Genomic DNA, 14,662 nt, shown 5'->3' with positions numbered 1-14,662 from the left:
TTGTTTGCATTAGAATCTCGTCCTTTGTCACTTCCTGTGAAAACCATGCTGAACTCATCTGAAAGCTGCAGAAGTCCTGAAGAAAGAATGAAGGAATTTATTGGAATAGTGTGGAATGCAGTTAAGTGCCTTACACTTCAGGTAAGATGAAAAGGAAGTGAAAAAACCCGATGTCTTTCCAAACTTTATGGTACTTTTTATGCATCCCAGTGCTTTTTATTACAGAGTTTTTAAAGGAGCTCCAAAGTTTTATTGTCTTATTTCAGTAGTTTCAAAGTCTTACAGAATGAAAAATAAAATACAAGGTTTGGGTAAATTAAGCAAAGAAGGCTTTGGTTTTAGAATATTAGTTTTTGAAATATTTTTTTTATATCTAAGGGGAAGAGCCTTAAAAAATCATATGAAGATAAAATTCTTGTCACGCTTTCCTGTAAGCTATACACCTTTTTACCCATCGTTAGATTTGCAGAATACCTTCCTTTCTAAAAGTATTTGAGGAAAGTGTGTATGTTAAGTACTTCCTTGGGGTGTATGATACAGTATGGTGTTAAACAGATGGCTCAGCTGCTTACTTATCTACCTCTTTCATAAAGGACAAGTAGATGACCGCTCAGATTAGGCAGTTTCATCCTAGACTGCTCTAGATGGTGATTGCTGATCAGTAAAAACAGTGTTTTCATGTAGCAGTATATATGGATGTGATCCACAAAAATCTGATATCCACAGCATACTGAAGTCCATTGTTAGGACTGCATGAACAAATAGTAGATGGCTTAGAAATGCTAGAATTAGGACTCTGATCTTCGAAGTATGTATCAAGTGTATATAACAATTATTACCCTAATTTAGAATTATTATAGTCTGTGCCTTTTGAACAGTACATTCTGTGAGATTGGTATTTTATGGCACACCAGCATATAGTAGCAAAACTACTGTGTTAAAATAAAGTTTTAAAAATACACCCCCCCCCTACTGGTGACAGAAAGCAACTGTTAAATGCATGTTTCTTCCTACTAAGAAATACATTTATTTATATACAGGGGCATCTCAGAACCTATGTCTGTTTTGCTGCTTCTTCATGCACAAAGGCCTTTGGGTTCAAAAGACTAGACAGTTTGAAAGTTTAAGTTTTGCCTGAGCAAAAACTTCAGACTTAAAACTTGATTGCAGACCATACTGAAGTTGAGGAGATGCATTCTATAACTCTAGGTTGCAGCCAGCCTCTTTCATCATTGTTTCCTGAGTATTTTGCTTGTTTTCCTTTCTTTCTTAATGTTGTTGCCACTGGAGATTAAAATAGCTAGATAAGGGGAGTCAAGAGAGATAATTTGTAAACTGTGTGGAGGAAGCAGTGTATTTTTGTTATGTGTCTGGGTGGTACCTAGCACAGTGAGACTCCCTGTATAAATGAGGCTCACAGTTTGAGTCAAAATAATAATGAGGATGATGAAGAGCTGGATCCCTTATAAATGGGGAAAATGGAATCAGGACGAAGGTATTCTGCTGGTACATTTTTGAAGGTACGCTTTGTTATGTGAGCAGCCAGCAGTCCATTCGTTTCAAAGAAATTTAAGGTACCGACCAGCTAAAAATGAAGGTTGCCTGTTACCAAATAGAAAAAAAAAAAAAACAAACCCAAAAAATAAAGGTTGTGTTCAAACCAGTGGGTTATTTTGTGGAGGTGAAAGCTGTTAACAGTGATGGGCACATATTTTCTCAGAGAGTAATTTGTAGGTATATTGCTCTTCAGACATAATACATTCAGGGATCAGAGCTAATGCTGGCAGAAGATTTCTACATTTGTTTACTTTCTACAGGGTTTTTTGCTAAGGTGCTCATTCTTTCAGTTTTCATCATTACAAATATGAAACTATTTTTAGGTTTTATCTAAATTGACATTAAATGGCTCTATGAATTAACAGAACAGCTTGCTTCTGGTATGTTTCATTGGTATGCTTTGATCATACTTGGTAAAGTATGTGCCAGTGTCTTGCCAGAAGGATGTTACGTGTTACCTGCGAAAAGTTTCAACAGATTCCAAGGAAGCACACACAGGAAAAGACCAAGAATGTGCTTCCAAACAAATATGCAGTACTCCTTCTTGGTGAACTGCAAAGGATTTATAGATATCATTGCTGTGCTTTTTCTTATTGCTAGTAGTCCCTATGTCTATTTTATTTAAATATTTTCAAGACACAAATGCATATATATAGCTTTTTTCCTTTAATACCAGCCTAAATGGGAAAGCTGAAATTTGTGCAAGGCAACGTATAGAGGATAAGATGATGAGGGTTTTGACTGTTTTTCAATTCAAGTACTGTGTATTTATTTTATTAAACATAATATGCATTTTATTAAACACCTAAATATATATATATATGTGTAAAATTCATACAGATTTTCTGTATTTTATTATCACCTGGCATGAAAAAGGCAAATTTCTGGAATATTTTGTCTGGTTAAATACTGGAGCCACTTAGACTCTAAGTTTTTTTTCTAAAGCTATTTTCATGTTTCTGGATCTTTTATTAATGATTGTAGAACAGAAAGGTCTGTAGTTGTCGTCAGATAAAACAGAACTTCGTAACTTAAAATCATGAAAGGATTATTCTTTTAGTGGAAGTTTGAGTAAGTAAATGTGTTTGGAACCAAAGTAACTGGAAAGTTTATTTTGGATCCAAAGCTGGTACTAGCTTAGCCCTAGCCCTGGCTTGCTCATGATAGAACATTGCATGAAGATTTTGTGCACTGGAGTTGTGGTAAGCTATTAGTATTTAAGTGAAAAGACTTTCATACTTCACTATAAAAAGTTGTTTTTATTATTTAGTTGTTGTAGGATTTTATATCCAGCCTTGAAGTCTTTTTGGCAGTTACACTGTGTAGGAGGGTAATACTCTTCACGTGTTCTTCATACTAATAGTTGCTAAAATAGTGGAGCAGTATAAACACAATTATTTTTAATTGGTTGTTAATGCTGAATTCCAGTGAGAACAATGAAGGATCTGTATTAAAAGCAAATGAATTAATGAGTAATGTTGCAACGAATGCCAACTAAATAAGAGTGTAATTATTACATATAAAACTTATCCAGCTATTCCACATGCCTTTAAATATCCCTGAAATTATTTGAAAAAATGAGTCTGTTTCCTGAAATTATTGAAAATAATATTTTCTTTAAAGCATATAACTTGTACAAAATTTTAGTCAAAGTGGAACACTGATTGAAAGAACAGAAATGTAAGGATGGAATTGACTGTAGAGTTCCTGTTCTTTGAACGGTGATCTTTATTCATGGGTCAGGAAGAGATTCTGTGACTTGTAACTTAGCAGTTACAGCTATCAGCTGTTATTCAGCACTTATGAGAGAGGATGATTTCTTAAGTCACTCACTTACCACAAACAGACAAAAATGAGATTTTCCATAACTAAATAAAAACTTTTTAAAACTCAAGTTTTCTTAGAAATGAATAGAAATACTGTATAGTGCTGAGACACTGTTCTTTAAGCAGTCAGAGAAGATGCAACTGATCCTTATTATACTAATTTTTGTGTACAGATTGCCTGCTGTTCTAGTTCTCTTACTTATGTGCTCTGCTTTCCATTTATATAATTTTTACTTTTTGTCTAGCTTCAAAACATGAATTTTTGGCCTGTCTTTTTAAATGCTAAAAAATTGTGTGTGTCTGGCTCAACTGCGGATGGCCTAATTGGGAAGAGCTAATTTGGATGTCAGAAGCTGAGATGTGGTTTTATAATAATGACTGCACCAGAACCCTTATGTGAGACAATCTTTGCAGTTTTGGGAGTCGTCATGAGATGACATTCTGTACCTGAAACTCTCAGAAAAACATGTTAGCCCTTCCACATAAGAGCGTATGATGGATCATGGTTAATGCGTAGAGAGGCCACTTCCCAGGAGACATCTTTATGTGAGCGTCACCTTGTGGGTCATCTTCAATGCCTCCGATTGGTTTATATAGCTATAAAATGTGGATTAGGGAAGGGAATCTCCTTATGGTATCGCTGTCATGAAAGGCTGTAAAGACTTGTACAATCTGTCCCTCCTGCACTTGTGCAGGATTATTATGGCATGTCACTTGTTTTGTTGCAGTCTCTCCTACCTGCCCTCCCCAGCTGATAAGACCTAATTCTTTTGCAGTTTCTATTTCACTGTTCTCTTTATCAAGCAATAACCTCTTTTTTAAAAAATAGGAATCCAAAATACTCTGTTTGTTCCAGTAACTTAATCCTTTCTTTTTCATATGGGAGTCTTAAAGTCATTGCCCTTTCTTAGGCTTGTATGTTACTAAAAGCTTAGAGCAATATGGTTTGCGTAACTTTTTAAAAGTAGAAGCGAAAACACTGCTTACCTCATTGGTTTATCATTAGTGTATGTTACTTAGCATGTATGGGCCTTGACATAATAGAAATGAAAATAGAGGGTTATTCTGTTTCAAGAATTTGTAATAATTCCTTCTCTTTAACACATGAATGTGTTCAGTATTGGCAAAAGAACACGTTGCTACCAAAACTGAAATAAGATCCTTGAAACAGAAAGGATGTTGCCATGGAAAAATGAAGTAACACTCAGTGCAGCTGCGAAGCATTAATGAACAGGATATTTTTTTAAAAGATCATTTGTGTTTGGTGTGGCTTGGAGGGTCCCAACCAGATGGTTTCCATGAACAGGATCTGACCCCCAGCTTGAGGACTTCTTACTGGCAGATTACTTCATTTTCTTTCCCTTGGATTGTCAGATCCTTACATTAATGCAAGATTTACTGCTGCAGATTTATATTCAGTTACATAAATCAGTCACATTTTACATTAAATTCACAATTTTAGACACACAGTTTAACAGTTATTTAAAAAGTGTAAAAAGATTTATATGATAGCTTTAATATATGCTATTGATGTAGTTTAATTTTAAGAATTTGGATTACATATATTTTAAAGCACTTTCCGATTGGTGAAGCAATCTGCAGCACACATTCTCGCTTTTGTCCAACATATAATTCCATCATTTTAGGTGCACTCTCCCATTCCTTCACTGGAACTTGTTATTACACAGAGCTCCAGATTCTGTCGGCTACATGTACATAAATTCCATTGATAGGTGTGTGGAAGCAGAATCCGCTTCTGTGAATTTCAACAGGTGCAATTCAGTTTTATACTTACTGGGCTGCTGTGCATCCAAGTGGGCAATTTCTTAAGTAATTATAACAATGGCATGATTTGCTTTGAAATTCAGAATTCTGCCATATGTTCATTGTCTGTGCCTTTGAAACGCTGCAATGATGTTTTGCAAAATTCATTTATTCCTGCAAAAACTTTGAATGAAACACGAGTAAGCAAACCATACCTGTAAGCAAATCTGTAGTATTACATATGAAGGGCCTGATGCAGTCATGTAAGCCCTACCAAAATTCATGGTCCAGCTCCCATTAAGTTGTTTGAAAATGAATGGCAAAGTAGATAAATTTCCCTCAGCCATTTGAAGGAGTGAAACTTATGATTCCTTGTATTCTTGTATTCCTTGTATTCTTGATACAGCAAAGTAAAATAAAACAAAAATGATCTGAACAACTCATTTTCAGTACAAAGCTGTAGTAAACTGTAAATTAAGTGTAAAAACTTTACTGAGTATTGAGATCTCTTCTCAAAAGTTCTTTGTAAAGCATCACTTGTAGATCCTGCTGGTGGTAGTGCGATGAAGTATAGTATCTCTCCAAGTTGGTGCAATTTTTGGATTATTATGATCACGTGGTTTGTATATCCAGGCAGCATTTGACTTTACTAGTCATGGTTATATATATGAAGAATGGATGATTTTTTATACACTGTTTACTCAGCAAACACTCTGATAAAACAAAAGTTACAAAAGTTATACTGATCATAAGTTCTTTTGTCATCTATTTATCATTATCCCACAATGGCTTGACCTGCAGTCTATTACTAATAGACCAGAAAATGATCTAATGTGTCACTGTACAAATCTTTGCAAATTGACACAATGACTAATTTACCAGTTTAAAAAAAAATAAAATCCAAATCTATTACATCTGTAACAATACACCATTGCTTTTCATCCAGTATAAATAAAGTACACTCTGTAACCTTGGATCAATAAACTACTTATCAAAGATATAATTAACTTCATTTTACAACTCAAACAGTTCTAAAACTAGAAACAAACACAGACTTCATGTAACAATGTATTTATTTTTGCAAAATTCTACTTGTATTTTTCTGCAGTGAATTCTTGTCAGTTTGTCTAAGCAAAAGGGCACAAAAATGCTGAAATAAAGATGAATATCTGTGTTCTCTTCACTAGGCTGGCAAAGTACTTATGGTGCTGGGGAATTCCAGCTCTATTGCAAATCACTATTGCGGTCTTGAGGGACTGCTAGCCTTTAGGGGAGGGTATGGAGTACAAACATTGTTTATCAGTTTTGTGATGTCTTTAAATTATGTCAGATTGAAATACTCTGTTACGTAAGTTTACAGCAAACAAATGTTCTTTTATCACAGCTACAAATAACATCTTGTGTCCAACATTTTGTACACTAGACTTTTCCAAACAATGTGAAGAAATGAACTGAATCATAGCTTGTTCTCTTTAACCAAGTGTTCAAGGGTTGAGGCTGTTAGGGCTATTTGATATCCAGGTGCAGAATATTACTCGTAAGAGCCAAGGAAGACTAACAGGCCGGAGTTTACACCACCTCTGAGTTAACAAGTCGTGATGAGTTCAGTTCTTGGTTTGGGCTCACTCAGCCCTGCTAGAAGCTCATAAGAAGATGGCAGAATGGTCAGAAATGTTTCAGAGTAACAGCATTGCTTGAAAAGAAAGGACAAAAAAGTGCCGTTTCATATAAAATTATGCGCAGCACTTGTGATTTGAAATGAAAACAGGACAAAAGCTGTATAAACTTTGTGAACTGTCTTCATTTCTCTTTGTATGTATGCACCTATCTATTTATTTTAAAGTCAGTTTTTCACTAAAGTTTATATTTTTCCAAGATTACCTGATGATTAACATTTTGTACATGCTCATTACTGTTGACTGTAAAGACAAAATTTTCCCTGAAATAGGCCTTTATAGAAGTCTTTATAGAAAGTAACAGCATATAAAATGTTGATTGATTCTAGAGGCTTAGCTACTGCTAGCAAAAGCTAATGAACTGCAAAAAGAGGAGGGCTTTCTCAGCTTTATTGTGAGAACATTTTCTGACTCAGTTACACTTCTTGTAAAAAGCTGTTGAAATGTGGATAGATGTATGTTCTGTTTATATGGCAGCACCTTTCTGATCAAATTTATAGACTAAAATCACACTTCTTTCCACCCGTCGAATAATCATAATTTACAAGAATATATTGTTTTCCAACATTTTGTGTCATCTTTCCTCTTAATTCAACTAAAAGCTAAAACTATATTCAGTCAACTGTGATGGATGAGTATCCTGAGATTTTTGTACCAAGTTGAATGCTCCACAGCAGGGGGCAGTGGGGGGGAAATGGTGATCTGTTTCTGAGAGATCTTTCTTGCCTTTGTTTTTTCAGCTTGAAGTGCAATCTTGTTGTGTATTCTTTCCGAATGAGAGCCTGCCTTCCCCAAGTACTATTGTATCGGGCGACATTCCTGGGACTGTGCGAAGCTGGTACCATGGACAAGCCAGTATGCCTGGCACACTTGTTGTCTGCTTGCCCCAAATAAAGATTATGAGTGCTGGACACAAACACATGGAACCACTGCAGGAGATTCCCTTTGTTGTGCTGAGACCTATTCTGGAAGAAGGTAGTGTGATAAACTCAAAAAAGCGTACTCTTTAATTTCCATTTTTTACTGTTATGGACGTGATCTTCATTTTATTTTGAAAACTACTGATGTTGTGCTGCATTTTTAGCAGTATGTTATGTATTATTGATGGCTAGAAATATTAATGACAAGGTTTGCCCCATGGAGATTAAAGTGAAACTCATCATCAAAGAGTTAGTTCTGTGATATATTTTGTATATTTGTTGAAGCCAAAACAATTCAGAAGTGCAATTTTTACCTCCACTGGTTTTGTCGTTCAAGTTACTGTGTAGCCACAAACAGTTGATTTGACACAACAGCAGGGCACAGCGAGTTGTGAATTCCACGACAGAATAGAGGCAGGTTAGGAAACGCTTCTCATGCCACCTTTGCTGGCAAAAAAAAAAAAAAAAAAGACAACCAAAGCCAATCCAAAACAAAAAAAAAAAAAAAGGAAAGAAAAAGCAACCAAAAACATCCCAACCCAGTCTTGGATCTAACATTCAGACTGGAAATTAGGAAAAGGCTCCTCACTGAGAGGGTGGTTGGTCACTGAAACAGGCTCCATAGGGAAGAGATCATAGTACCAACCCTGTCAGAGTTCAAAATTCACCTTAATGATGTTCTTAGTCATATGATTTACTTTTAGGTAGTCCTACAAGGGGCAGGGAGTTGGACTCAGTGATCCTTATGGGTCCTTTCCAATTTGAGATATTCTATGATTCAATGTAAGGTGAGAAAAGAAATTAATAAATATAGCAAACTATCAAAAGAAAAGAATGAGACTTCGTTGGTCATCATGATAGTCAACAACTGTGTTGTTGACTACAATCTGTAGGGATTGTAGTAAGGTTTTTATAGAGATTTCACCAGAAAAAAATTGAGAAGGTTTGAACAAGTGTTTATGGGGGGCTGCTCTTGTGCATAGGCTGAGAAAAAGTACAGTAGTTCTTGTTTGAAAAGCTAATATTTGATAGAGGTTTGAGTTGTAGACCAATTTGAGAGAAGAATCGGCTTTTAACATTCCACGACTGATTGAGAAATGAAAGGAGGGGATAAGCTGCAAAGGACCTAGCAAGTGAAATCAAGCTGTTTATGCAATACGTTTTGGTTTTTTTTTAAAAGAGAGCCCTCAGCAATTATCAAAGTAAATGGTAAAATGGATTTGCAGCAGTATTCTGAAGAAATACTGATGTAAAAATCTTGTTCTACAGAAATTAATACAAAAAAAGTGTGTATTGGAAATAGATGAGGCAAGTATCCTTAACAGTCTTGAGTCTTGGGTTTGGTTTTATTTTAATGGAATTCATCATAACTAAGTGTAAAATTTCACAGAAATTCACAGAAGGTTGTAGTGGTTTAACCCAGTAGGTAGCTCAGCCCCACACAGCCACTTGCTCACTCCCCCTTGGTGTGGGGAGAGAATCGGAAGGGTAAAAGTGAGAAAACTCATGGGTTGAGATAAAGAAAGTGTAATAGGTAAAGCAAAAGCTGCACATAAAAACAAAGCAAAATAAGGAATTAATTGGCTACTTTGCATCAGCAGGCAGGTGTTCAGCCATTTCTGGGAAATCAGAGCTCCATCACACATAACTGTTACTTAGGAAAGCAAATGCCATAACTGCGAATGTCTTTCCCCTTCCTCCTTCCCCCAGCTTTTATTGCTAAGCACAGTGTCATGTGGTAGGAATATCCCTTTGGATAGTTGGGGTCAGCTGTCCCAGCTGTGTCCCCCACCAGTTTCTTGTGTACCCTCAGCCTCCTTGCTGGTGGGGTGGGGTGAGAAGCAGAACAAGTGTGCAAGCACTGTTCAACAAGAACTAAAACATCCCCATGTCATCAACAGTTTTCATTACAACCCCAAAGCATAGCACCATACCAGCTACTATGAAGAAAATGAAGTCTATCTCAGCCAAAACCAGTACACTGGTGTACAGTTAGTTCAGTATTGTATTCTTGAACTATATTAGTTGGAAAGAACTGTTGCTGTTTTGTGTATTCATTCGAAGGTAAGGAGAGGGAGCTGCAGCAATTGTTCCATTGCTTTTGTGACAGCATTTTCTGGGGAAGTTACTCTGTTTACTGGATACTTATTGCTGAACTGTAAACAATTATAAAGTGTATGCTGTGAAAAATTAAGTCAAAAGCACATTCAGGAGCTACTCCTGCCTTCTGAGATTCGTTTGGATTTGTAACACTCTTCCCTCTCCCTTTGTTCTGTCACTTATATTGGACCTCTCTCTGTGTGTGTATATATATATATGTACGTATATAAGGCTTCTCCTCTGCCTTAATTCACAGCAACAAAATTAAATCATAGTTTTTAATACTGAAAGTCATATTGGAGATGTTGCCAACTGAAAAGGAAAAAAAAAAAAAAAGAAAAGAAAGAAAGAGAGAAAGGTATATGTCTTTTTCCTAATAACTTTTCGTAGGAATTATCTAATTTGCTAATCATTGCGACAGATGAAAGATAGATAAATTTAACCAAAGTCTTCAGTTGGTTTTAAACCAATGATGTAATTTAAACCGTTTATGAAAGTAAGAAGTTATTTGAGTTTTGTCAAATGCAGATTTGGAGGAAGGATCCTAGTGAGAGAAAAGAATCCTCCTGGCTGGGATAAAGCCTATGGTAAGGAATTTATTTGTATGTGGCTTTGTGTTCTGGGAATAATGCCAAACAGAAGTTCTCACAATCTTGATATTTTTGATTCTGTAATGGAGCTATTGCCTTCTCCCATGCCAAAATGCCCCCTTAAACAGGCTATTAAAAATATTTTTTTCAAAGCTTTTAAGCACCTTCTTTGTTTCTTCCCATGTAGAGGTAATTAATTTTCATGGACTCTTATGGGGAGAGTCTCTTAATTTGCATTCTGTCTTTGAACAAGATTTCAGAGACATACCATCATTCTTAAGACATGTTACCATCCCTCTGAAATTATATTTATTCAACCTTGCTTTTCCTGGAAACTATTTTTTGAATCATTCCTTCTTTTGTAAAGAAGATATAAGCAAAAAGCTTGTTTACAAGGATGCATTGTTACTTTTAAGAAAGCTGTGTGCTCACATACATTTTTCTTATTACGTGGGAAAACTAGAAGAGGAGAAGGGAGCATAGTCGCACCATCATTTGGGGATATTACAGCCTTCTCAGAGACTTACTGAACTCAGCAGCTCAACATACTTTTAACATATCTCGTACAGTATCCCACAATCAGGTCTTTCCATTTGTTTTCAAACTTCTGATAGGATTGTTTTCTGAGGTAATGGTAGTTTGTAGGAATACTTGAAAGAACATTTTAAGTACAGTACTTCAATTCAGAAACATTCCTTAGCTCAGTCATGCTAAGTAATATACAAACAGAAATGGATTTATCTATGTAAAGAATGAGATATTCTGTTGAACTTATGCTGAATAACAAATACAACTACCTAAGTTCATAAAAAGGTTCAAATCAATCAGATGATAGATCCATGAGTTAGTATTCACTGAGGGTGTTAAAATAGAAGCGCAGAATGAAAGGGCAGCCTAGGTTGGAAGCGACCTTGAATGATCATCTGATCCAAACTTTCATGGCAAAGGGAGCCTAGATGAGATGATCCAGCACCCTGCCCAGTCGCTTCTTGAAAACCTCCACATCCCTGGAGAAGTTGTTCGAGTGAATGATTGTTCTTACTTTAAAAAGTGTCTTCCTTATATCAAGATGAAACCTCTCCCAGTGCAACTTGTACCTGTTGACCCTTGGCTTCTCCATTTTGGCTTCTTGTGAAGAGGGGAACTCTGTCCTATTTGTAGCAGCTCTTCAAGTAAAACTGTTGCTAAGAAGAAATTAAATAGTTAGAAACTCAGTTTTAGCAGAACTGATTTCTTTAGAGAAGTTGTTAGGGTGAGTCGTGACTATCTGTGCATGCTTGTGTACATCCAACTTCAAATGCTGAACAGTTCATCTATATACTCTCTAAGTCCCAAGCTGTAGTGATAAGATAAAATGTGGTAAATTTACAGTCGGGTGAGAAATGTTTTATGATCAGAACTTATGGACTGCTAAGTGGTCTTCCAAAAATTTAAAATGTTATAATAGGAAAATAAATTTAAGTTATGAAGGGAACTAAAATTTTGCTTCAGTGTAAAGCACTAAGATTTAGAGTAACAAAGAGAACATTTTTGGCATCTATGAAATCTTCCTGGGTTTGAAGTTTATTTTGATTATTAATTTAATTATTAATTAAGTATTAATTATTTATTTTGATTATTTTAGTTTAGAATCTTTTCCTGGCTTCCACTCATATCCTTAAACTAGTTACTGCTTACTGCTTTTTTCAGTCTGTTTACTCTGCTCTCCCTGCTTCAATTTCTCCCCCCACCCCCCACCCCAAGAATCCTTATCTGGTACATGTGAAATGTTCCTCTTTAGGTTTATACCAGTAACTTTTATGAATTCATCTTTGTAAAAATGTTTGGTGTTTGGTTATGTCAGATACAGTAAGATACAGATATTCAGGTAAGACACAGTAAAATACATTTTAGAAACCAGTATTCAAAATATCTTAAAATTGTTGTTGATATTGCTAGATATCATATTCATGTTCTCATATAGATAGTAGTATACTGACAATCATGTAAATCCCTGCATTCCAAATATTTTAATCTGAGATGGCTTTTGTTTGTGAAATATGACAAATTATATAACCTTTTGTACAGATTTTTGTAGCATGTGTTTGAACTCAATTATTTGGCAATTGACTTGTAGGGAAATATTAGGGCTTCTAATAGTAGTGTGTGAATTAATTAAAATGAAATGTATTGGTCATAAACTAGTACAATATAATAGAAGCATAAAGATATAAACCTGCAAAAAAGGCAGTTAAATGTTTTAAATAGAGCAGCAGTATATTGGCATTCTTAGAAGTTATCATCTTGCATTAGAAACTGAAAAATGCTTAACATCAATATAACTGAAAAATAATTTCTGTAGATTCTGAGATTGATATTTGACATTCAGATAGCATGGTATTTCACAGAACGATAGAATTAGGTTTGGGTTGGAAGGGACCTTAACGATCATCTAGTTCCAACCCCCCACCATGGGCAGGGACACCTTCCACCAGACCAGGTTGCCCAAAGCCCCATCCAGCCTGGCCTTAAGCACTTCCAGGGATGGGGCATCGCTGGGCAACCTGTTCCAGGGGCTCACCACCCCCATAGTGAAGAATTTCTTCCTAATATCTAATCTAAATCTACCCTCTTTCAGTTTATTTCAGTTTATATTCATTGTCACCATGTGTAAACCATGGTAATTATTGTATTTAATTTATATATTATGGTTAATGACTATAATATTACTACTTACATTTTTGTGACATTCTTCAGTATCAGAATAGCAATGAAGTTCTGCATAAACAACTTGTTAATGTTCTGTTCAGCTGCTAGAGCTGTCTAGGAGCTGGGTTTGAGTTAGAAAAGCCTGTGTGTTTGTGCTTACATTTGAAGTCTGTGGAACTAAATTTCATCTGCTGAAAGTAAGCTATGGACTTGGGCAGAGCCCTTAGGGCTTTTGACTGGGTGCATCTAAGATTATGCAGCCCTGCAACTGCTTCCCTGTTGCATGACTGGGAGGAGACACAACAGTGACCTAACATGTAATGTTTTGCAGTTTTGTATTTTTAAACATTGCGTGTTGCATGAGAACATAAGCGTATTGGAAATCCATGTTTCCACATGCAGGGAAGACCCTGCAGTGTGGGTACAGAAAGAGAAACTAAGACAAAGCAGTCAAGATGCATTTTGAAGATTCCAAAGAACACCTTTAGCAAGCCTGGGAATAGATTCCAGATCATATGCATGACAAAGATTTCATGATCTCTCTCCTACCATTACTAAATCTAAACAAACAAAATTTCTCTTCATACAACTGTCAATGCTGTATACACAACGTGGTGTAGAACTGCCACTTCTGTGATGCGGTTTTTAAAATAGTGTGTCACATAAAAGTGAGAGCAAACAGAACAATTATTAGTAGTTATGTACATTTATCAATATTGTATGTCCTACATATGGAAAGGCTTATTGTAAGTATTAACTCTAGCTAAGAAACAAAGTGCATCAAATAACTACCAGGGAAAGTGCTTGCACATATCAAAAATTGGTAATTATATAGACTGGAAAAATCATTCAGATACTCTGTAGGAAAGAAGTATTGCTAAGCTATTGCAAATAGATAAATGTTGAATGCCAGTTCTTAGAAACTTGTCTGATGATTAGGTCAGTCAACTCCCAAAGATCTGAAAGTTGTATTTGTAAATTTTAAGACATTATCAAAGCAGTTTAAGTGTCTTAATGGATACATTAGAAACAAATATTTTTTAAATGGAGAAAAACAAAGTTCATGCATATTGATTATAGAAACGTGTCATTAGTGTTGACTTTGTATCTGATTTTTTTCCATCTATTACAATTAATATTTTATATTTCTTGGCTGACTGAACTTGGAAAAAATATAGATCGCTAACTACTTCAAAATTTCTGATCTGAAACCTTTCCAAAGTATTTCAAGTTCCTTTGGTTGAGTTGAATTCTTCAGTACGCAATAGCTTCAAAATAAACTACTCAGGTTTTCAGTTTTTTCTTAGGATGAGACACATGGACTCTTCTGATACACAGTCCTGACCATCTAAATTTATTACTGATGCCACCTGTGGAGGAAACAATAGAACTCTTACTAAAATAATATGGTACAAAGATGTTTGCATCCAGCTTTATTTTAATTTCAAAACTTTATTTTAAAGTTTCCTTTAAGTAATCACAATTTAATTTGTGCTGTTTCTTAGTGTTGTGATTTCTCAGTGGGATGGTGTTGACCACAG

The 14,662-nt window shown here is 35.5% G+C and overlaps 1 protein-coding gene across 1 annotated transcript in view; it reads left to right on the top strand.

The window, feature by feature from the left end:
* VPS13B (vacuolar protein sorting 13 homolog B) overlaps positions 1-14,662 on the top strand; it is a 476,916-nt gene that overhangs the window by 237,643 nt on the left and 224,611 nt on the right. The window contains 2 exon segments of the mRNA XM_037379063.1: positions 14-141; positions 7,564-7,798. Coding sequence (XP_037234960.1) covers positions 14-141; positions 7,564-7,798 — 363 coding nt within the window.

This window comes from Falco rusticolus, chromosome 3 (assembly GCF_015220075.1).
Source record: "Falco rusticolus isolate bFalRus1 chromosome 3, bFalRus1.pri, whole genome shotgun sequence".
In the NCBI taxonomy this organism is placed as follows: domain Eukaryota; kingdom Metazoa; phylum Chordata; class Aves; order Falconiformes; family Falconidae; genus Falco; species Falco rusticolus.
Note: the sequence above shows the minus strand (reverse complement) of the source record. Positions and strands in the feature narration are given on the sequence as shown.